At 37.4% G+C, this 24,822-nt stretch overlaps 1 protein-coding gene across 3 annotated transcripts in view; it reads left to right on the top strand.

The window, feature by feature from the left end:
- sh3kbp1 (SH3-domain kinase binding protein 1) overlaps positions 1-24,822 on the top strand; it is a 52,951-nt gene that overhangs the window by 15,146 nt on the left and 12,983 nt on the right. For 2 of the 3 annotated variants that reach the window (XM_084398370.1, XM_084398369.1), the window contains exons 3-7: positions 20,931-21,054; positions 21,825-21,866; positions 22,254-22,360; positions 22,500-22,629; positions 23,911-24,104. In XM_084398370.1, coding sequence (XP_084254496.1) covers positions 20,931-21,054; positions 21,825-21,866; positions 22,254-22,360; positions 22,500-22,629; positions 23,911-24,104 — 597 coding nt within the window. The remainder of the gene's footprint in view (positions 1-20,930; positions 21,055-21,824; positions 21,867-22,253; positions 22,361-22,499; positions 22,630-23,910; positions 24,105-24,822) is intronic. The other variant, XM_084398371.1, reaches the window with a different exon arrangement.

The following is a 24,822-nucleotide window of genomic DNA, read 5'->3' as shown; positions in this document are numbered from 1 at the left end:
TGATATGCACATGTAAATGAAAACGTGAAGTTTTACTCTAATCAAAGTTGGCTAAGTCTTTGAGTCATTTGAAGTCTGAATCAAGTCAGTTGTGTATGAGTCTAAATTTAGTCTCAAATCACAATTCCTAATGCAAAAATATGTTTAATTGATGATACAAATGAATCGTTAAATCCGAGTTTTAAATTAATGAATTGAGCTTAAAAACGCAAACAACATATTTGCTGCTTTTCTGTTGTATGAAAAGAAAAGATTGCAAAGTAGTTAAAAAAAGAAACTAAAGATTTTGGAAACTAAATGGCCTAAAGCCTGTTTTATGCTTCTGCGTCGAACTGCCGCCGTAGCTACGTCGTAGGCTGTGTGTAGCGCGCGTACCCTACGGCGTACCCTGACGTGCACCTCTCCAAAAATGTAACAACGCGTCAATTCGACGCGGACACAAGCGCTGTGATTGGTCTGCCAGAACCCCTCCCTCGGGGTTTCACACGCTCCCTAGGTGCGCGTCAACGCGGACAACGACACAGAAGTATAAATTAAAACCAACACGTTGCCTACGGCGTATAGGCTCCGGCGTAGGTCCGACGCAGAAGTATAATGAGGCCTTAAGACTAATGTCTTCTTTTAGTGTTTGTTTATTAGTTCGTTTTGAAAGTTTTACGTAAATCAAATTTGGCATGGAAAGAACCTTTCTTTTCTTTTTTTTAAAAGCACCATACTATTTTAGGAAAGTTTTTTTTTTCTTTCTGTCTGTCCTCAAAAACTTGTTGTTTGAGTCTTTTGAGTCATTTTATATATGATTCATCTAAATTCATAGTCTTGAATTGAGACCTTTTTTTTTTTATGTTTTATATTGATTAAAAAGCACAAGATACTGTAGATTAGTTTTATTCAGATCCCACAACCTTTAGCTTGTCTGTACTTTAGGACTATAAACTATGCAGTTTATGCAGTGAGACTGCAGCTTTGTGAGGTCACTTCCTCTTCTATGGTTAGAGGGAAGTATAGACTTCCTCTGATGGCACTGGGGAGGGTAGGTGCAGTGAGACGCGAGAAAGTCTACGGGTGCAATTTTAACACGCTTTTCTCAGCTTGAGCATGACCAATGAGCGTATCAGACAAGCAGTCACTCTAAAGACACTAAAACAATCATCATAGAAGTCATTCCTTACAGACAAAAAGATTCTCTTCACACACTGGAAGCTGATTATAAAAATTATGCAGAGATAGTTCACTCAAAAAGGAAAACTTACCCTCACGTCTTTCTAAATTTGTCTTTCTTCCTTTTGTGGAACACAGAAAATATTTTTTTCATAAAATGAAAGTCAGCAGTGTCCAGTGTTGCATTGACTTTCAGTATATAGACAAAAACAGTTCTTTAAAATATCTCATACCCAAATGTACTTCACATTTAAGATCATTTTCATGTGATTTTGTTGTATATTTAATGAGAAAACATTTGAATGTGAGTGTTAGATTAATGTTACTCTCATTTAATCTGCCTGCTAGCTTTTATTTATCACTATCACATTGCATCACATATGTTAGCTAAGCTTGTTTACTGCTAGCATATATGTGTTGTATTCTCTTAGCATGCTAAAATGGAGTTTGCCAAATAAATGGCCATTAAATAAGCTAGAGGGAAATTTCCATTCTCAGAATGGTTTGCATAGTAACCATACACCCACATATGGATGATCAACTGTATCTACACGTCACATCCAAGCCCATTTTCAGAACAAAAACACTAACGCAAACAGCAGATCTTGGCTGCAGTGGAGTGTTTCAGAAGCGATTCATGGTCCCTTCATACTAAAGCAGGGCCAGTTTTGTTATGTTCTCTCTGTGGGTTTGGATTGTGCTGAGTTGGGGTATCAGTAAAAACGGTGTGGGAGTCAGATTTCCACCTGAACAGCTCAGAGCACACGCACATCATACAGCTCGCAGTGGTCTTAAAGCAGCTGAGCGAGGTTGGAACATTTGTACATATTTGTGTCTACGCTAACTTAATTCATCCACCGTGTTCAGAGTTCAGCACCTTGATGACCTTAAACATTTTGAGCAAAAGCAAGATGAGCCAACATGCTGGGTTTTTTTTAGGCTCTTTCTTGAGGACTGTTTTATTGCTCAAAGGTTGCTCTTTTGGTCTGTTTACATTAATGATTGCTATCCGATCTATTTTTGACCTCATACATATGTTTCAAAAAATATATATATAAATCCGATCTTCAATTTTCACGCACTTTATGCAAACATTCCAGAGTTTGTTCCATGATGGCGCTAATCCCAGGTAGCGACATTTTCTGTTGTACATTTTCTTCACCTCATATGACAGTTGCTTTTTAGTTCAAGATGGATGGCAATCTGGAGGGCTTTTCCACTAGCTATCTGATAATTTAAAACACATTGTGTGAGCACGTCATCTTTAATATTTTCTTTAATATCTCAGGAGGATAGCTAATTCAAATGTTTGGGGTCTGTGAGATTTTTTTAATTGTTTTTATAAGAAAATATTCTTAGATAAGATAATACTCTTATGCTCACCAAGACTACATCTATTTGATAAATGTGAAAAGTAATTACATATACATACATACACACACACACACACACACACATACACACACTTACTGACACACACACACACACACATATATATATATATATATATATATATACAGTGCGTGCAAAATTATTAGGCACGCTGATTTTCTGATCATATTTTATTTCCAGGAATATTTTGCCAATTCCAAACCATATTAATCTTAATAACTACTATTAATTTTGTATTTAATCATTTATAAGTGATATATAATTGTTCATGAAGGCTGGAAATGAAAAAATTCTTATTTTCAGGGGTGCAGAATTATTAGGCAAGTTTTCTATTACAGATAAAATAAGCCAAAAAAAGAGATTTAACAAAGACTGAAAAGTCAAAAATTATTAAATCCCCATGAGAAGAATGCAATACTAATGCAATATTAGAGATTGCAGTTAAGGCATGACCATTGGACAGTGAAATGCTCATTGGGTCAGCAGGGTCAGACAAAAACAGGTGGAGAAGAAAAGACACGTTAACTGCAAAAGAATGAAGAATTATGGTGAAGAATTAAGTGTGAAACCATCAGGAACCCTTTAGTCTCCAGCGCCACCATTTTCCAGAACTGCAGCCTACCTGGAGTCTCCAGAAGTGCAAGGTGTCAGGGTCTCAGAGACTTAGGTTAGGTAAAGAATCCTAAAAAATGACCCCCTCTTAATAAGAATCACAAGCTGAAGTGTTGTGAAATACATGAAGACTGTTTTTTTTTATAGGCTTTATAGACCGACAGATTGAGAGTGACTCTTGAAGGACCAGCACCACATCCTCTTCTACCACTATTTGAAGAATTCATCTTCTAGAATACGTTTTAAGTTTTTGGAGTTTAGTCCATCTCCAACCCTGAAGTCCGTTTTGCAGAGATGGACTAAAAATGATCTCCCAAAACTTATTAAAACGTGATCTCCCAAAACTTATTAAAACGTATTCTAGAAGATGAAATTGTCATCGTAGGTGCATGTCCACTGTGAGAGACATAATCTAAAAAAAAAAAAAAATCCGGAAATCACAATGTGATTTAGTGGAATTATGACCAAAAAGTTCTATTTTGGTCTCATCTGACCACATGACTTTCTCCCATGACTCCTCTGGATCATCCAAATGGTCATTGGCAAACTTAAGACGGGCCTTGACATGTGCTGGTTTAAGCAGGGGAACCTTCCGTGCCATGCACGATTTCAAACCATGACGTCTTAGTGTATTACCAACAGTAACCTTGGAAACGGTGGTCCCAGCTCTTTTCAGGTCATTGACCAGCTCCTCCCGTGTAGTTCTGGGCTGATTTCTCACCTTTCTTAGGATCATTGAGACCCCACGAGGTGAGATCTTGCATGGAGCCCCAGTCCGAGGTAGATTGACAGTCATGTTTAGCTTCTTCCATTTTCTAATGATTGCTCCAACAGTGGACCTTTTTCACCAAGCTGCTTGGCAATTTCCCCATAGCCCTTTCCAGCCTTGTGGAGGTGTACAATTTTGTCTCTAGTGTCTTTGGACAGCTCTTTGATCTTAGCCATGTTAGTAGTTGGATTCTTACTGATTGTATGGGGTGGACAGGTGTCTTTATGCAGCTAACGACCTCAAACAGGTGCATCTAATTTAGGATAATAAATGGAGTGGAGGTGGACATTTTAAAGGCAGACTAACAGGTCTTTGAGTGTCAGAATTCTAGCTGATAGACAGGTGTTCAAATACTTATTTGCAGCTGTATCATACAAATAAATAGTTAAAAAATCATATATTGTGATTTCTGGATTTTTTTTTTTGATTATGTCTCTCACAGTGGACATGCACCTACGATGACAATTTCAGACCCCTCCATGATTTCCAAGTGGGAGAACTTGCAAAATAGCAGGGTGTTCAAATACTTATTTTCCTCACTGTATATATATACATACATACATACATACATACATACACTGTAAAAAAAGAAAAGTTGACATAACTTAAAATTGTAAGGCAACTTGCTGCACAGCTTTTTTGAGTTTACTCAACTTTTAAACAAAGTAGTTCACTTAACTCAATTCACTGAGTAAGGTCACATGTCTCCCAACTTAAGATCTTTTGTTCAGCTGATTGAGTTTGTATAGTTAAAAAAACTTAGAAAATGATAAAATTTCAACTTTTAATGTTATTTTCACATTACTTAATAAAGTATGTTCGGTTGACTAAAAATGTTTTAATCAACATTATTACAAGGTTAAAAAATAAAGCTAAACCTACAGGCTTGATATTTTGGTCCAGGTTTTATTTTAAATCAGCAGCAACACATTGGTCTGGAAATGGAAACAATGTTTAACACTTAAGCCATACTCATTATCATTAAAAAAGTAATGCAAAGAGTAGGCAGAAGAATAAAACACATGTTCTCACATTCAAATGGTCCTAAATACTTTAAGTTATATCTTTTAAATGTTTAACATTTTAAATTAACACTGAAAATGTTACAAAATGAGCAGATTTATAAGTGCAAGTTAACGTTTGTGTTGAAAGTGCTGAAACAGTTGCACAATGTTTATCATAGCCTCAAGTTGACAGTTTAAACAAAAACATTAAATGCTTATGTAATAGCTTAGTTTTTAGGGACTGTATCCTAGCAGAGCAATGAGTAGCCATCTTCATGAACACCTTCTCAAAATGTATTTCAGTTGCTTTGGGTACTCAAAGTCCAAGGCAAACAAAAGGCCAAACAGGTATGCAAGTGCAGACTGCAAGTCTGGAGCATCTCTCAGTACAATCACCTCCTCCAACACAACAGCAAATGTTGTGACACTAGGCAGTGTGCTGGGGGGGGGACATCATCTTCAATCACCACAAGGATTCCCACCTTCATCCCTCTGGTCTGTCTGTCCTCTGGAGTCTTGTCCTAATAATAAAGAATAAATCAATATCACTTGACACTAACCTCAAAAACAAACAACAAAAAAGATATATTAAGGAACCATAAAGTAATCCTATACAATGTGCTCATAAGTTTGCATCCCACTTGCAGAATCTCCAAGTAAATGCACTCAAATACGCACAAATAACAATTGTCTCGTTTTCAATTTAGTACTGCCCTGAATAAGCTATTTCACATAGAAGAATAAAAACTTAGCCTGGGAAAACCTTGACGAACTTTGAGATTTGCTCTGCAAGTCAGTCTGGCCAAGAGCCCATTCAAGCCCATTTCCAATTTTTCCAAATAGAGGCACCAATCACAAATGTTGAAGCGGGCTTTACACAATGACGATCGCTCTGATTGGTTTTAGGTCTATCCAGTTGCGTCCAGAGGCATTTGAGCGACGTCCGTTGGTGACGCCCCTTTGGAAAAGGGCTGTGAATGAACCTTCCCCAGACCCACTCTCAGATACAACGAAGGTTTACAATGGGCTAGCAAATATTATACTATCTGTTACTGTTCATTGATTTATTCATTGATCCAGTTGTTTGTTTGTTCATTCAGTCGTTTGCTCATTTTGTTCAATAGAAGGTTTTGGTGTCAACCAGGCTAATAAAAACTATAAGATGGTATAAATCTAAGTAAATGATAATGATCTGGCCTATAATTTAAAACATGTTAATTGAAATAAATTGCATACCCAATCATTGACTAAATCATGTTGTACTTGCAAAAAAATACTTTGAATCAAATCAATGAATCATCAAAACAATCTGTTTGCTGTTAACACAAAAATTCACATTCCTTTTAGTCACTCATGGTCATGTGGTAAGATGTTGTATATCTGTTGAAGTAATGAAAAATACTCACCAGGCATGTTTTTAAAAAGTGCAGAGGAATCTTCACTGAGAAACATGGGAGACCTTCCAGGACAGTTGCTTTCTGAGTCACAATATTTGTGGTCTAAAAAAAAAATGGGTACAAAACAACACCAAATTTCTTTAATGCGCTGTTATTAATTTAAATTTTTTATGAGTTTGCATGTATGTTTGAAGTCATAGAGCCTCTGCTAATGAACCACCTAATAAAATTAGATGTGTTGAATAGGAAATCAGTATTGTATGCAGTATTCTAAGTTCAGGACCAAAATCAGTCTAATCAGCCAGTGTACACTTGGCATACATTGTCATATTCCTTCAAAAATATCTTCAGAAAGTGTTCTTTATATAATAGCAAACGGCTCTGATAAATCTGTTTTTAAAACTATCTTTGACACATGATGTTTATCAACAAGTTACCTGCTGAACAAGCTTGTTGAGATGATCTTCCATGTCTGTTCCAAATGCCCCCTTTCTTGCTCTGCGTAGCTCGAGGAGTTGTGTAGTGTCCTAGTGTGTTGATGCTCTGAATGTCTCGAGGAGGTCCACAATAACTGGTGATAGAAATGAAACAGGTCTTGGTTGTAACATTGTTTAACTGGCTTCACATGGCTTACAACAGACATTTACAAGCAACACAACAATAACCTGTATTAAAGATAATCTACAGCCAATTAATTTAATTTCAATCTTCTTTATTTTACCTCATTTGGAAGAAATGGGGCAGGCCATCGTTCAAGCACTTCAGATACCATTGGTACTACTTCCACAATTGTCAGAGGGAGAAAGTCAAGCTCATTTTCTGATTGATGAACACTTTATTTGTGATTTTCTTCTTCATTTCCTCAACCAAGATGAGCCATTCCTCTTCCAGAGAATAATCAGACTGGCCTTTAGGGATGCTAACCCTAACCCTAACTCTAACCCTAACCCTAATCCTCCTCTTTTCCTGTTGAAAAAAATACATTACAAATACAAATACTTTGAGCTTGACTGGATTTGCACATTTATTTTGCAATCCACAAACAAAAGCATTTCAACTTGTGTCTGTGAAATTCAGAATTAAATAAATGTGCAGAGATTTGTACAAACATTGGCATGTTTGTGAATAGAAATATTCTATTTTGTATAAATGTATCACAATTTGTGGTACTTTGAATTAGATCAAATTCATTGCAGACACAAGTTGAAATCAATGCATGTTTGTGGATTGCAAAATACATTTGCAAATTCGATCAAATTTATAGATTTTTCTGCATGTATTTGTTAATAATATCAAATCTAAATCAACTCCATAAAATTATACTTACTTTAAATTAGACGTTTGCAGTCTTGTCGACTCGGTCGAGTAACGTTAAGTTAGTCTGGAAACACGTGAGAAAGCCGGAAGGGCACATATAATTTTTTTTTGCAGATTTTCACTTTGAGCTCAGTCTGAAACATGAAATTCAAATATTAGACCACTGTAAAGGGTGTGTGAATTTAAATTTAAGATGAAGAGTCGACTTTAAAATATTTATTTGGTGTATTGCACAAATGTTACATAGTGCATTATAACGTCAAAGCTAGTTTAAAATAATAAGTGGCGATTTCGAACTTGTTCCTAACTTACTACGATTACACAGGTTATATTCTAAACAGTTTACATGCTGAATAGCGTTAACGTTACTTAAGTTAGGAGACTTAACGTTAGTTAAGAGTTAAGCTTGCTCGTGAAAAAATGAATAGCCATAACCAGGGCTCTGCGGTCAAGTGGATACATGTTCTTTTACAAACGACTTCAATATAAATACATATACTTACATAACACGATGGCTTTCGCGTTGTAAATAAGCTGAAGAAAGAAGAAACACGTTGGCTGTGAGTAGGTCCGTTACGGTCTCGCACGCAGATGCTTAAAATGGCTCCTTCGTCCAGTCTGTTCGTTGTTGGCGCGCTTCATTGCACATGCGCCAACTTCGTGGTCGTTACAATGCGCATGCTCCAACCTCCAACCCAACTTGCATGCTTGTTAACTTGCATTTACAAATCGAATTTACAATTAATACTAAGATAGTCCAACAATTGTTGAAACAACTTATTTTCACTGGTTAAGACAACTTTTTTGCATTTAATTGTCCAGTTAACTAAAAGATAATCATTAGTTTAACTTTTTGTGAGTTGGATTTTTTACAGTGTACAGTGGGTACGGAAAGTATTCAGACCCCCTTAAATTTTTCACTCTGTTATATTGCAGCCATTTGCTAAAATCATTTAAGTTCTTTTTTTTTCCTCATTATTGTACACACAGCACCCCATATTGACCCCATTGTTGACATTTTTGCACATTTATTAAAAAAGAAAAATTGAAATATCACATGGTCCTAAGTATTCAGACCCTTTGCTCAGTATTTAGTAGAAGCACCCTTTTGATCTAATACAGCCATGAGTCTTTTTGGGAAAGATGCAACAAGTTTTTCACACCTGGATTTGGGTATCCTCTGCCATTCCTCCTTGCAGATCCTCTCCAGTTCTGTCAGGTTGGATGGTAAATGTTGGTGGACAGCCATTTTCAGGTCTCTCCAGAGATGCTCAATTGGGTTTAAGTCAGGGCTCTGGCTGGGCCATTCAAGAACAGTCACGGAGTTGTTGTGAAGCCACTCCTTCGTTATTTTAGCTGTGTGCTTAGGGTCATTGTCTTGTTGGAAGGTGAACCTTCGGCCCAGTCTGAGGTCCAGAGCACTCTGGAGAAGGTTTTCATCCAGGATATCCCTGTACTTGGCCGCATTCATCTTTCCCTCGATTGCAACCAGTCGTCCTGTCCCTGCAGCTGAAAAACACCCCCACTGCATGATGCTGCCACCACCATGCTTCACTGTTGAGACTGTATTGGACAGGTGATGAGCAGTGCCTGGTTTTCTCCACACATACCGCTTAGAATTAAGGCCAAAAAGTTCTATCTTGGTCTCATCAGACCAGAGAATCTTATTTATCACCATCTTGGAGTCCTTCAGGTGTGCTTTCATGTGTCTTGCACTGAGGAGAGGCTTCCGTCGGGCCACTCTGCCATAAAGCCCCGACTGGTGGATGGCTGCAGTGATGGTTGACTTACTACAACTTTCTCCCATCTCCCGACTGCATCTCTGGAGCTCAGCCACAGTGATCTTTGGGTTCTTCTTTACCTCTCTCACCAAGGCTCTTCTCCCCCGATAGCTCAGTTTGGCTGGACGGCCAGCTCTAGGAAGGGTTCTGGTCGTCCCAAACGTCTTCCATTTAAGGATTATGGAGGCCACTGTGCTCTTAGGAACCTTAAGTGCAGCAGAATTTTTTTTGTAACCTTGGCCAGATCTGTGCCTTGCCACAATTCTGTCTCTGAGCGCTTCAGGCAGTTCCTTTGACCTCATGATTCTCATTTGCTCTGACATGCACTGTGAGCTGTAAGGTCTTATATAGACAGGTGTGTGGCTTTCCTAATCAAGTCCAATCAGTATAAAAAAACACAGCTGGACTCAAATGAAGGTATAGAACCATCTCAAGGATGATCAGAAGAAATGGACAGCACCTGAGTTAAATATATGAGTGTCACAGCAAAGGGTCTGAATACTTAGGACCACGTGATATTTCAGTTTTTCTTTTTTAATAAATGTGCAAAAATGTCAACAATTCAGTGTTTTTCTGTCAATATGGGGTGCTGTGTGTACAATAATGAGGAAAAAATTGATTTTAGCAAATCGGCCCAATGGCGGTTTATGATAGAACGTTTCAAGGTCTCTGTCTTTATATATAGGCTATATCCGCACGGCAAAGTCATTTAATTCCATTTAGCTTTTATCTGACTCCATTTTTATCACAACCTCGAATTTAGTTTAGATTGCCCAATTGGTATTTGGTCAATTATATAATAGTTTAGCAATGATTATTCCATTTAACTCTTTACTTTATATTTTACACGTTCATATTTTACTCGTTCATTAGGAATCTATGTCGCTCAGAGAGTCTCGCGCCGGCCGTTTCCTATCTCGCCAGTCTGATAGATAACCAGAGGTTATGGCTAAAGCAATTCAACAATGCCGCATACACGCTTGCTATTGTTAAAAAGTAACCATTTAGCCCCCTACAGTCGCAAAAGATGTAGGTTAAACACAACATTTTGAAAAATACATAATGGTGAAGTCTTTGAGATCCTTAAACATTATGGGCTGATCTGAGTTACAGAATCACCCTGAACCTCTTGTTGCATTTCTTTATATAGACAGAAACTTCTTTCACATGGAAACATTTGCATTCAGAGTTTACACCTTTTGGGAGCAGAATGCCATTTGCCTGGAAGACACACCCTCCTCTGTGTGCAAGTTGTCTCTAAACTCTTAAGAACTTTATTACCTTTTGATTTACTTCTTTGGGGATGAGACATTTGTACCAGTCGCACTGAGACATTTCAAATTATACCAAACATGTATAATACTGTATGATAAATTAATTATTCACATTAAACCATATAGATTTTTGGGTGAATTTTCTTCCAGTTTTTCCAGTCTTACATATATATACTGTATATATATATTATTTTATTTTTGTCAGGAGAAAAATCTGAGAAACAAGAAACTCGATTCCCTTTACTTAATCTTCCAGGAGAAACAATTGAGCATCTCTGTAATGACTTTTCTTCCCGCAGGGTTTGTGACAAAGTGAGCATGAACATTCAGACACTCATAGTGTGTCAGGAAATAAGCATCTGAAAAATGTGTTGAATTTTGTCTAGCTTCATTCCCAGACACCCTGTTTACTTGAGAAGTTCATAATCTTACGTAATCTCTTATCAGAGCATTGGATGGTCAACTTTGGGCAAAAATGCAGTTGAGCAGCTGTGACTTACAAACCAGACTTTTGAAAACAAAGTGCAGTTCTTAGCTCTTGGGCATCTCATGTACATTAGTTAATGTATTGTTTACATTTGGTTTAAATGTCTTTTTGTCAATTTGTTTTAGGATGTGCTTTAAAAGGAATCCTTTTAGCTTTGTTTTAACCTTACTTTTAGTTTGTTTTTGAACTTCTCTTTCAGTTTCAGCATGCTAAATCATAGTGTGCTAAAACCCTCTCAGATAAGTTATGTCTCTAAAGCACGCTAAACGTTCAACTCAACCACGCTTAATCAACAACTTAACTAGTCAAAGACAAGCAGTGGACCATCTGACTCATTCTCGTGTGATGTATAAGTGGAAGTGTGCATTTATCTTTAAGAGAAAGAGACACAAGAAAGCATGTTGGCATCTACAGGTGTTTCCTGTTTGAGGTCTGCCACAAGTAAATCTCACCCTTATCCTGTTTGTCTGTCGATTTGTGCTCTACCATGATCTCTGAGTGCTGATAAATAACAGTTGCAAGCACACCAGTGGGCCGGTCAGTTCTTGTACGGGGGGCTTCCTTTCTGGCAGATTGGTTCAGTCACTCGTGCATCCCAGCTTCCTGTTTTGGTGATGTGATAATGGGCCGATAATTTAGCCTCTTGTGATTAAATGAGCGATGTAATTTTGAATAGACAGGCATTACAAGCGCTCAATGATGAACTCATGCCATCCTGCTTTTCATTCCCTCTTTTTTTTTTTTCTCTCTGATTCAATTCGACACAGCTGGTAAGGATTGTTTCAGTATCACGTTTTTAATTAAGATCAGATAATCTGCTATTCTCTGAATTGAAAAAAGGAGATTATGTTCTGTCATAAATTACTTTTTAACCTTTCATTTTCCTATCTCACTTTTGCCCTCTCCTTCTTGGTTGTTATATTACTAGATTTTATTTTCATTTTATATTTTGGATTGCATCATATCGCATAAATGGCATAAATAGTGCTTGTTGAACATAAATAGTTTTTTGTTTATGCATTTAAAAAAAAATTGTGTTTTGTTTTCATCAGCTAGGGGTTTGAACAAGGGTAACGTTAATATATATTAACGTTTATCATTCAATTGTAACTGCCATTAGTCCAGCATCTCCAGAACATTTATGATTCAGCAGAACAGGCTCAATCTGCTCAGATATTGTGTCAGATGGTCCACAACGCAGAACAACTAATCACTGGATTTGCCAAACTTTGCATGATTCATGGCATTGAGTATTTGGAATATATTCAAGAGGATGAGCTAAATGAGTCTCTTAATTTCTATGTTGTTGTCTTTGCAACTTTTCACAAAGACAGTTGGCATTATTTATTGTTAATATTATTGTAGCAATATTCATTTCAAAGTTGTATATCCTCACTGTCCCATTGGAAGGTTGCCAGATGGATGGATGGATCTTCATTATCTCCATAGAGGTGCTTTACATTTTACTTGGTGCCTGAGCTGTCTAAACTAAATCCTTTAAAATCATGTGTGTATGTGTCTACATGTATGTGCATATAGTTTTTTTATGTGTGATTGTCATTTCTACCTATCTGTACTTTTGTATGAGTGGGTCTCAGCGTGGGTCTCTGTTCTCGCTCCACTGCACTAATAATCCATTGGGGGCAGCAGCTCATGAAACTGTGTCACAGCCAATGAAGCGTTTCACCCTGAAACGTTGAATTCTGTATCCTGGCATCCTGAAGCACTTGCTGATGTAACTTGTTTGTTGAGCATTTAACATCTTAAAATAAGAGGGAGGTTTAGGTGGTGTGCTGGATTGTGGAATTTTACATCATTCATTGTTCTTGCTCCATTCTTCTATTCTAGTCAGAATTGCACTTCACTGCAGTCTCGTCATGATACTGACGAATTCCAACCCACCATACTGGTTGCTAAGGACCTTTCGGTCACATTATTTTGGGGGAAATTTCGCAGGCAAAAAAGATCCATTGTCTCTAGTCAATAGTTCAGCAATGTATACAGCACAGCTCGCACAGAAGTCACTTTCAAACCAAGCAACTTTTTTTTGATCAACATAGCAAATTTAACCTATTGTGTCTTATTGAACCTATTGTGAAATCTGTGCAGGGAAATCTTTCGCCCTCACATGAAAGTCCTGTCTGCATGTATTTCTATTGAAATATCTGGATTTCACCTATGAAAATTTGCAGAACGTTGGTAAATGTCCCATATGTATACCTATATTCTGAATAGAACGGAAAGGAAAAGAAAGAGGAGCATCAAAAGCAGTTGAGCCAACAATTAAACAACTTTTTCAAGAGGATTTTACACTGCCAACTGTCTAACAGTTAAAGTATAGCACACTGTTAGCATGCTAACTAAATCAACTAAAACAAGTCAACCATCTTAGCCATGACCTTGTTATTTATATGTGAAGTGTCTGTATCTTTAAAGATCCAAGTATTGGATCAATTTACCTGTACCTATATAAGACTGCACATTGTATCTGCAAGTTAGCTTGCTAGCTGAAATATACATTTGACCCTTTCCTAATGCCGCAGTTGATGTGGACGTGATCTTGCATCTTTTTATAGCCGCTGTTGAATCTTCGTTCCCTTTTTGCCAAGCCCAGGGCGCAAGTCATTTAAACATGTTAGATGCTTCAATTTAACATCAGTCTAAGGTACTTTTTTTTTAAAGTACAGTATCTGACCCTATTGTTGTTGCTACTTATGTATTCTGTGTTGTTCAAACCAGCGCGAATAACAGACTTTATGGAATAAACATTGTTAAAACAGCTGTTCAGATATTTTTTGGTGGTGCACGGGAGACATTTCCATTATTCACCTCCTCTGTCTTCCAACGTGAAATTAGTTTTTATGGGAATAAATACATTTTTCGTACATCGTGCAGCCTGGTTCTCAGCATGAGTAGGCCCGTGGCATTGATCAAAGAGCAGCGCTAGCTTACCAAGGTCGTCTACACTGTTGTGTATGAGAGAGCCTGTCATTCCCTGAAGCACATGATGACTTTTTTTCCCTCCTCCCTGTGTAGTGGAAGACCAAGGAATGATGGGACGCTGTGGAAACCAGCTACCATTGACCATCTGGAGCAGACCAATGAGCGGGGGGGAGGGAGGAATGTAGATCACACACACACTTTCAGAGCTCTGTTAATGCTCTTGCGAACAGGAAGTTGGTGAAAGGGAGTCTCGTGACAGCCCCGAGTATGAGGTCAATGTGTGTGTGTGTCAGTGTATTAAAAGAATAACCATGTTTGAGATTCATACACAACTAGTCAGTCAGTATGTGGTGGAAGTTGAATTCTTTGTGGCCTGAAGTATGCAAGTATGTGAACGCCCGCTTCTAATCTCTTACTTTGATAAACCCAGACTCTCTCTGTCAGGTGAGTCTGATTAGGCATCTGCTATTCCCACGATGCATTGCAAAACTGCTGTTTCTGCTGGCAAGTTTATTTTTACAGCTTAAAAGGAAAAGGTTTCGTCTTGTCTGGTCTGTATGTCTGTGTTTGTGCATACAGTATCGTTTGATGGAGCGCACTGCAGAAGTTTGCAACTACAAACTGTGGTTTGACTTTAGCTCAGTTGAAGCCTTTGAGTTTGGCAGGAAGTGTATATTAAAAATGAGCCTTGCAGCTGCGTGCCGTAAAGCGAGATGAGCGAAAAACAACGAGTTGTGATTGTCCCCTCTACAAACACCACAGTTACCATCTTAAATGGTTACCATTTACCAAAAAGTCACCATCTTGTTTTATGTGCAAAGAAAGTTTTAACTAAACATGAATATGGTTTTAATATAGCTATCCAAAGGTATCATTGAGCAAAAACGCAGCTTGTTAGCATGTTAGTGATGTGTTAAACTATGTATTTTCAAAAATCAACAAGTTAGTGGATTGCCTAAACGACCAGTCGATTAATCTATCTTTAGGAGGCCTTGTGTAACAAGCTAGTTTGGAGTCACTTGACCCTGATCAAACAGGTTTCTTTGCATTCAAATATCACACAATAGAGCAACGCAACACTTACTTGACCTGAACCCACAAAAAACAGCACGAGATGTGATGCAGTGGCCAAAGATTTCTTTGCATGTGTTTGGCTGCATCAGCGGTGCATTAAAGAGGATGAATTTAAGTATACAACTTTTCCAAGATCATGTACATTAGCACAAGTGTGTGTGTGTGTGCACGTGTGCGCGGCTACGTGAGTCGAGTGTGTGGGTGTTTGAGTGTGTGTTAGCGTTATTGTAACTTAAGTACACTTGACAGTTTCATGCGCTTTTAGTATTTACAAGTGTTTGTTCTGAATGGTCCTGTCGTCTGCTGTGTTCAGACTTAAGTTGTGTTTCGATGTTTTCTACATTCAGGAATTGTACTTTCTTGGAGCAGATAAATAAAAAGGGAGTTCATATATCTGACTGCTTGTATTCATTGATGAAAATGTAGGCATGTGCAGTAATATTGAAAAGTGAGGATGCAATGCATCGTGATGTTGAATCGAATCGTTGATATGATAATCGTAATCGAATTGAATCGTGAGACCAGTGACGATTCACACCCCTAGCTGTAACATGAAGTAACAATGAACAATACTTTTACATCATTTGGCAGCAGAGTTTCATGTTAAATTGTGCATATTCTACTGTTTTTTTTTTTAAAGAAGACTCACCAAGGCTGCATCTATTTGATTAAAATATAGTAAAAAACGGTAATATTGTAAAATATTATAACAATTCAAAATAACTGTTTTAATATATTTTAAAATGTAATGTATACCTTTATGCACTTGTGATGCATAATACACTAACTAAAGTTAATAAAAAATTTTTTTTTTAAGTTTTACCAAAATAATCTAGACAAACTGTTTTTTTTGGGCGACTAGTCGGCCATTGTGACCCATTCCTAATGTGTTTATGGGTCTGCATGATCGTCCCTATTCTTCTTGCTCAAGTTTCAGTGTTTGACCCACTATGTGATCTCCAGCTGTACTTCGGCCCCTAGGGGCCTGGCTTTAATAAGTTGCCATGGAAGCGACACCATAAGGTATGCAGGTAGACCATTAAACATATGCCATGCCATTCCATCCATGCTTTTATCAGTTTGGATGGAGCTGCATCTACATTGTAATAACTTGTTTACCAATCTCTAACCAAAACCAAGTGTGGTATTGGTTAGAATCAGGTCAACCTATTTGGGGAGAAGCTCCAACAGCCACAAAAAAAACAGTTTCTATCCAGAAACGCATTTCTGTTTTAATGATGATTGTACTTTTAACACTCAACAGTACTTGCAGCAACACTCGCTTTGCTTCTGAACACTGTGACGTATTCAGATGTTTTCAGAGTTCATCAGCTCCATGCTGATGGCTGGCACCGGCTGATCCGATTCGAACAGTAGGACTTTGTGAGATGTGGAGTTTGGAGACAACCCATCAATCAATGAGCTCGCCTGTCTGCAGTGCTATCACAGTGACTGAGAGAACTTAGCATACTAATAGTTAATGCTAGGGCTACAACCCAATGCTAACAGGGCAGATTAAATTCTATATAGTGTATGCTAAACATTTGTGTTCAAGAATAGCTTAAAATATAGTGATTAGAATATAAGCAAGTTAATATAAAAAGTTGTTAATGCCTACATTTGATGTCCATAGATAGTATGATGAATGATTCCATTCAGTTTCTTTGTTGAGCTCCATTTGATTGATATGCATGCATACACAAATATTAAACATTTTATAGTCCAGCTAAACTCACACCAAACCAGCACTAATCATCATAAACCAGTCTGAACTAGCATGAAATCCTTCTGGTCTTTTCAGCAGGACGGTTGCAAGTGTGTTCTTCTCATCATAAATAACTTGATAAGGCAGTTATGGCAGAGTGAATGGAATTTTGTTTTCAGGGTTTTTTCTTGGAAAGAATGTTTCTGGTATACACACAGATGTGTCTATACACACACACACACACGCGCACACACACACACACACACACACACACACACACACACACACACACACACACACACACACACAAGTAACACAATACGGACATTTACAGGATCCAGTGTGATGTGCTGCTCAAGGTCAACTCTTATTTGCTGTTGAGGGCTCTGTCCTTTCGATCTGTCTGGTTATCCCCTGACTTTTCAGCAAGTGTGTGTGTGTGTGTGTGTGTGTGTGTGTGTGTGTGTGTGTGTGTACGTGTAAATATTCTTTTTAGCTCTCATAGCATTCTGTCTTACCTATATTCCTCATATTTCTAGGGACAAATTTAAAGCTTTTACCAATACATCACATGCATTTAAAATTTCCATTCTTTCTCTTCCATGAAAACAGACCAAAAATATTGATTCCGTTCTATTTTAAGCATCATATTTGTGGGCAACATCTAATGTAAAAGGAGTATATTTTCATAAACCATAAACATTGCAAAAATATCAGCTGGATTTCATCAGGGAACATTGTATAGAGATATAAATTGACATCTAAATTGTGTGATGTCAGGAAAATCTTGTGGTCTGTGCGCATGGATGTTAAATGCATGATTTTTATGATTGGATATCTCTTATACAGCATTTTCTCTGATACCTTCTCGTTTCACGCCTAGACTGCTCACCGCTCTCTCTCCATCTCTTTCTCACGCAATCATGCAGTCGACATAAAGAAAGCTAACTACTGTAACCTTATTTCATTCTGTGGCTGATAACTTTTAAATTGAATATTTCTGCACATTATTCAGAAAATAAAATCGCATTTTCCTTTGTGAGAGACACTTCCTGTTTGTGTATCATGATAAATTCTGATGCGTCTTCCCATTTTATAAAACAATTTATTAGCTTTTTAAAACACATCTATTAGTTTTGAAACATAAACTAGCTGAAAAATATAGCACCTTTGCGTTTACTTGGAGTTAATGATGTTTTGAATTAATTTTGATGGGAGAGACTTTTTTATTTTTATTTTTTTGTTCTACTAATGAAGAGTTTAATGAGATCCATGAATGAAAGACCATGAATCCAGCCATCTATATGTGTTTATACCTAAAAGTTGATCAAATTCAACAAAAATATTGATTATCCTTGGATATGACCTGGCTATATATTATATTATTTATTAGGCTATGTCCTGATATATCTTTTGATATGTTCTGGCTTAACCTTTTTGTTTCAGAAGGAAATATGTCACCACAGAAAAAAGAATTGCATATATTAAACCAATTTGGTCTTTAATAAGAGCCAGAGATATGTGTAGAGACATGAGTCAGATTTAAAAAATGTAAGATGTGCTCTTGAAAATATAGTTGAGATTAATGATGTTGTCCACCTGCAGAATGACAATTTGATGAAGTATGAAGCATCCAGCGAGCAGATAGTCTTATTCCTCTAAATAAATAACCATGTCAGAGTGAGCGAGAGAGTAAAACACGCAGAAAGAACTTGCAGCGAGAGCAGAGAAAGATAACATGCAGGAAATTGAGAAAGGATGACAGCTTTGTGAGCCAAGAGATGCTTGAGATCTTTCTCAGCAGTTCTCTTAACCTTTACACAGGCCATGAAGTCAGATACCTTACATTCACAATTCCTATGTGCAGAACGAGAGAATGAGGAGGCTAGAGCAATCATTGTGCTCTTTAAATTACTATCGCATATTGCCAATCATATATTGTTTTATGACCAACTCAGTCAATGTTCAGTTTGCAGTGTAATTTTCATATCCTCCATTACAAACGCAGCACACTGTGGGTTCACTTTATTTTTACATCAGCACAGGTAATGACCTTTTTGACCATTACAGTTTGCCGAGTTCAGGGAAGATGAGCACATTTGGAATGAGGAGTATATTAAAAACTACTATCAAGTTCAACTAGGTCATCCTCCTTAAAGCAACGGCTTTTTCAGACTACCTTTCTGTTAAACGCTGTGTGAAAGTGAAGAATTCAAGGCAGAGACATATACCCCGGTATCCGACGAGGCTTAAGCCTAGTCCCAGACTAAAATGCATGTTTGAGCTGTTTTAACTGAAAGCAACTTGCACTGATATATCTTAAAATATGTCAAGTGCCATTGTTTTGTCTCAAGATGCACACCAGTAATGTTTTTTTTCTAAAGCACATTTATAAAAGCTACTTAAATGTCCTAATTGACCTAAGGCCTAATACTGGCTTAAAGGGATAGTTCACTTTGAAATTAATTTTTGATATGTTTTAGCTTACCTCAAGGGCATCCAAGATGTAGGCGTCTTTGTTTCCGCAGTAGTTTCAATTTTGATATTTTTAGGTCAAACCGTTCTTGTCTGTCAGTCATATAATGCAGGTCGATGGTCACTGGCTCAAAACACAAGCACAGAGTCCAAATTAAAACAATTCCCCATCGTCCAAATGAAACAATTCCCCATCATAAGTACACATTGATGGCCTAAGACACGAAACGAGCGGTTTGTGTGAGAAAACGAACAGTATTTATATCGTTGTTATCTCTTGAAAACAGCACACGTCCAAATGATCTGACGGCGCGGGCGGGTATAGATATATACATAGATGTCGCCTTGGCTACGGTTTCGTTCCAATGAACTGCAGTAGCGAAGGCGACATCTAGTGTATACATCTATACCCGCCAGCGGGCGGGTATAGATATATACACTAGATGTCGCTTGGCTACGGTTTCGTTCCAATGAACTGCAGTAGCCAAGGACATCTATGTATATATCTATACCCGCCCGCGCCGTCAGATCATTTGGACGTGTGCTGTTTTCAAGAGATAACAACGATATAAATACTGTTCGTTTTCTCACACAAACCGCTCGTTTCGTGTCTTAGGCCATCAATGTGTACTTATGATGGGGAATTGTTTAATTTGGACGATGGGGAATTGTTTTAAGTTGGACTCTGTGCTTGTGTTTTGAGCCAGTGACCATCGACCTGCATTATATGACTGACAGACAAGAACGGTTTGACCTAAAAATATCAAAATTGAAACTACTGCGGAAACAAAGACATCTACATCTTGGATGCCCTTGAGGTAAGCTAAAACATATCAAAAATTAATTTCAAAGTGAACTATCCCTTTAATCTAAGCCCTGTCTGTGAAACCAGGCCATATTGTTGTAAAATAATATGATTTCAATGCAATAATAATAACACCACAAATAATTATGATAAAATATTATAATATCCAGGTGAGCTTGATTCCAGAATAATATTATTATTATTATTATTATTATACATGTAATAAAACAAACACTTAAAATTGTATTTAAAATATATACTAATATTTAACATTTATATATTTTTTCATTTAATATCAGTAGTAATTCTACCTTGATCACCTAAATCATAGTTTAGTTTTACAAGTTTAATGTGAGCTTCACTGAACTAAATAGACAATTAAATACTTAGTCACAATTATTTGAATTGTATAATTCATAAAACCATGTTTTCACAACATTGACAGCCCTAGTGGAGGGAGAGAGAAGTGCAGTACAGACAGAGCTGCTACTTCTGCTAACAGACGTGTACAGACAGATGGAGAAGTGTTTTAAAGCTGTGTGTGTGTGTTAGGGGTTGACTGAGTCACTCTACGGCCCATCCAGGAAATGAGCCCCGCTCTGCTGCACTGAAGCCTATCACCGCCTCTCTGTCTGCCTGTCTCTGTCTTGCACACTCATATACACACACAGTGAATGAGAATGGACCAGTGCTCCCCCTATGGTTTCTCTGCATTAAATGCCCTTTTTCTATTTTAGGAGATAAAGAAAGACTCGAAAAAGGAGGTGAAGAAGGAGTCCAGTTTGGCCGGATCGAGATCAGACCTGTCCAATGGCAGCGCCAGCCCGAAATCAGAACCCATCCTCAGACCCGCTAAGAAAGGTAGCACATCTGATCTGAAAAGTAGACCAGTGCTTATTCAGCACAATACACCCACACAAACACACCCTCATGTCTCACAGGACAGGATTTGGGGGCTGGTCAAAGTTTCTGTGGATCAAAGATTCAATTAAACAGAGATCTGGCTCAGATTTGCTTCTCGCAGATGAAAAGAGAGACAGTTAAATGTATAAAAAAGACTTTTATCCTTCTTAAATGTGCCAAGTCACCCATATGGGTCCAGAATCTGTCCATCAGACCAGTTGTTGTGTGTGTGTGTGTGTGTGTGTGTGTGTGTGTTTGATTGGGCCTTTGAGAGTAAGTACAGTATTACCCTCCTCAGACCAGAAACCATTTACTCCTACCACTTCCTGTGTGTGCGTGTGACGGCACACAATTATACATTATTAAATGACCTTTACACAGACACAATTACATAAACATCACATATAGTCTTAATTGTGCCACTGTGAATCCTCTGAGTGGTCAGAGATCAGTTTGGATAAAATGCTTAATTAAAAAAGATGGATGAAAATATAACCATCAAAATAGTACACTTTCTATTATTTACTTAAGTAAATAATTTGGGTCATAGAGATATATTTAAAAAAATATATCTACTGGATATTATTTTCACTGTTTTCTATTTAAATGTGATATCTGGTTTCTGAAACAAAGAAACATTCTGTTAAGAGTCCTCAATGTACGTATATCACCTGATTTTCAGACAACAGCACTAGTGTTGGTTCATGTGACTTGAATTTGTTTTTCAGATAGAGATGTTGGTTTCCAAAGAAAACGTGAACCAAAATACAGTATGTGTGTCTCATTGGTTTTCCCCAGAGTATAAAGTATTGAAATATTTCGGCATTATGGCATCAAGATATTGATATCGATAGGTCAGAGTTGGGATGCCCAGTTTCTCCATTCTGTAGAGAACTAAAACTTTGAGTATCTACAGTATTGTCAGAGGCTGCTGATTCATGAGCTACATACAAGTCTGTATGTATAGTGATCAGCACTGGAGTAAAATGTGTTGCTAACTGTCTAGCATAAATTAAGAGAAGAGCGACACCTAGTGCTAGAATGTGTAAGTGCTGCTCTGTTTTGTTATTTGTTGATGGATGGATGGATGATAGATAGATAGATAGGTAGATAGGCAACTCACACATAATTTATCCACATGTATGTCATGTAAACAGGTGAGGCAATCCGAAAAAGGCGCTGCAAAGCTACCTTTAGCTACACTCCGCAGAATGAAGATGAACTGGAACTGAAGATCGGAGATGTTATTGAGATTCTGGGAGAAGTGAGTAATGTACAAGACTGTAGTTTAAAACAAATACATGACCATCACATTATAAATATATTTCATGTCACAGATCGTTTCTACCGAATATGGAGTCTCTAATTCTTAAAACTACCTTTGTGTGTGTTTTCTTGCTCAGGTGGAGGAGGGATGGTGGGAGGGATCTCTCAGCGGCAAAACTGGGATGTTCCCTTCTAACTTCACCAAGGAGCTGTTGGGCGATGCTGAGGATCTGACCCCACAGGAAGACACGCGCAGCACACGAACCAGTCAGTCTCTACACCACATACTCTCTTGACCACATCTGAAAATGCTTCCTCATCTTACCAACCCAATGTCTGTGAAAATTCCCAGGGATCCAGGTCATGATAGAAAAGAATGGAATATATTTTGGAGCATGTTTTTCTTATTATTGAAGACATATTGGCTTATTGAAGTGACGATTTTCCAGCAAACAAGCAGATGATGAACTTGAAACATGACGGTCATGATTCACATCATTAAGCAAGCGACTCCCACAGTGATTTGTGAGGCTTGTGATGTTACAGAATGTAATGAGGTTAAGTGTGGGGAAATCTCCACCTCCACCTCCTCCCAACAGCTGATGAAGTCACTTAGATAAGTGGTGAAACATTTGTAACACATGGAAGAATAAAATAAGTTTTACAAAATATCCAGCCACATCTAATCAATCATGTTACATGCATCTTAGCATTCACTTACTTCTCTGCTTTTAACCAATCACAAATAATAAAATAATAAAAAAAAACAATTAAGATAAATCACTTACTAGAAGAAGTTTATTTTATTTGTTTAGCTGCATGCCATGTGACCATAAGCCAGCATCAGAGAACTGTGAACATGCAAATGTGTTGTTTACTTATTGAACTATTCATTTAAAATCTCAGGGGTACTTAAACGAAACATTTTATTTTAAAGGGGTTCGGCTGGCAAAAAAAAAGTTTAGGAATCCCTGGCCTAATAAATGAATGCGCAAATGTTGCTGTTTTAAGTTCACAGATTTTTTTGTGAAACATAATTACAATTTAAATACATTTAAAAATATATATACATATTCCTGTGATGGGCTGAATTTTCAGAATCATTACTCCAGTCTTCAGTGTCACATGATCCTTCAGAAATCTTTATAATATACTGATTTGGTGCTCAAGAAATCTGTAAACAGTTATTTATCCTTATTGTGACATTTGATCACTTTAATGCATTCTTGCTAAATAAAAGTATTATTTTCTTTAAAAAATACTTTTTAACAGTAGTGTATATTTCTATAGTAAAATTAAACTTTATAAATAAATTGTGTTCATTAACATTCGTTTTAGCTGTAACATTTACATATAATACCTATATCAGCGAAATGTCAGGATTCATTTACCAAAATTCACCTACTGAAATGCACAAGCGTGCACAGCACTATCAGCAAGGATTCCTGGACCGATCTACTCTAACAGTCCAGCTGTGAAGAATGCTGTATTCAAAGCTGCATGCAAATGCTTTCAGTTCTCCTTTGAAACGTGTTTGTGTATTTGCAGGTATAAAGGATAGCACCGGCTCAGAGAGTGATGGCGGCGACTCCAGTAGTTTACGGTCTGACACTGGCAGTGTGTCCTCCAGTTCTGAGATTCAGCCCAAAAAGGTTCGGGGGTTCGGCTTCGGGGACATTTTCAAAGACCAGCCGATCAGGCTCCGCCCACGATCCGTGGATATGGACAATGAGGTGGAGAAGGTGAGTTTGGAATATTGGTATCTTTGTTTTAATGAAGCAAAAGAAAAGTGGATGTGCGACTCTCAGATTTTACGACTCTCTTCCTCAGTAATTACAGTCAGGCCGTCTCTATCTCGGTCCCCTGCGTTCACTCAGCCTTCGGCCCCACAGTCTCTTGTTCATTAAAACCTTCCTGCCTTCCTGTCCCACTGAGAGTGGCATGTATTCCTTTGCTCATTTCCTCATTTCCTCTACCCATCGTTGGCTCTCTTTATTAGTCCCACATTTAATTTATGCCTTTCGTTTCTTTTTTGGGGGGGTTTGTGTTATTGTGGAAACTGATTATTTTGTGTGTTTGTCTCTCTCTGCCAAGTTCTTGCTCAGAAGTGTGAGTCTGTGTAGTTAAGAAGTTAATAGTTATGTGTGAAATAGCATACTACCATTCAATGCATAATATTTCTGCAGTACATAGTATGTACCATATTCATGTGAACTTTCTATATGCTTAGAGTACTCTAGGGATATATATATATATATATATATATATATATATATATATATATATATATATATATATATATATATATATATGTGTGTGTGTGTGTGTGTGTGTGTGTGTGTGTGTGTGTGTATATGTACCATATTTATTATCGTCCAATATTAAATATTTAATTATGCATGATAATAATACATTTCCCAATCTTTATAATATGCTGATTCAAAAGAAATTTTACCTAAA

This window comes from Rutilus rutilus (assembly GCF_951802725.1).
Source record: "Rutilus rutilus genome assembly, chromosome: 24".
Lineage (NCBI taxonomy): Eukaryota > Metazoa > Chordata > Actinopteri > Cypriniformes > Leuciscidae > Rutilus > Rutilus rutilus.
The sequence above is the reverse complement of the archived record's forward strand: the minus strand, read 5'-3'. Positions and strand labels throughout refer to the sequence as shown.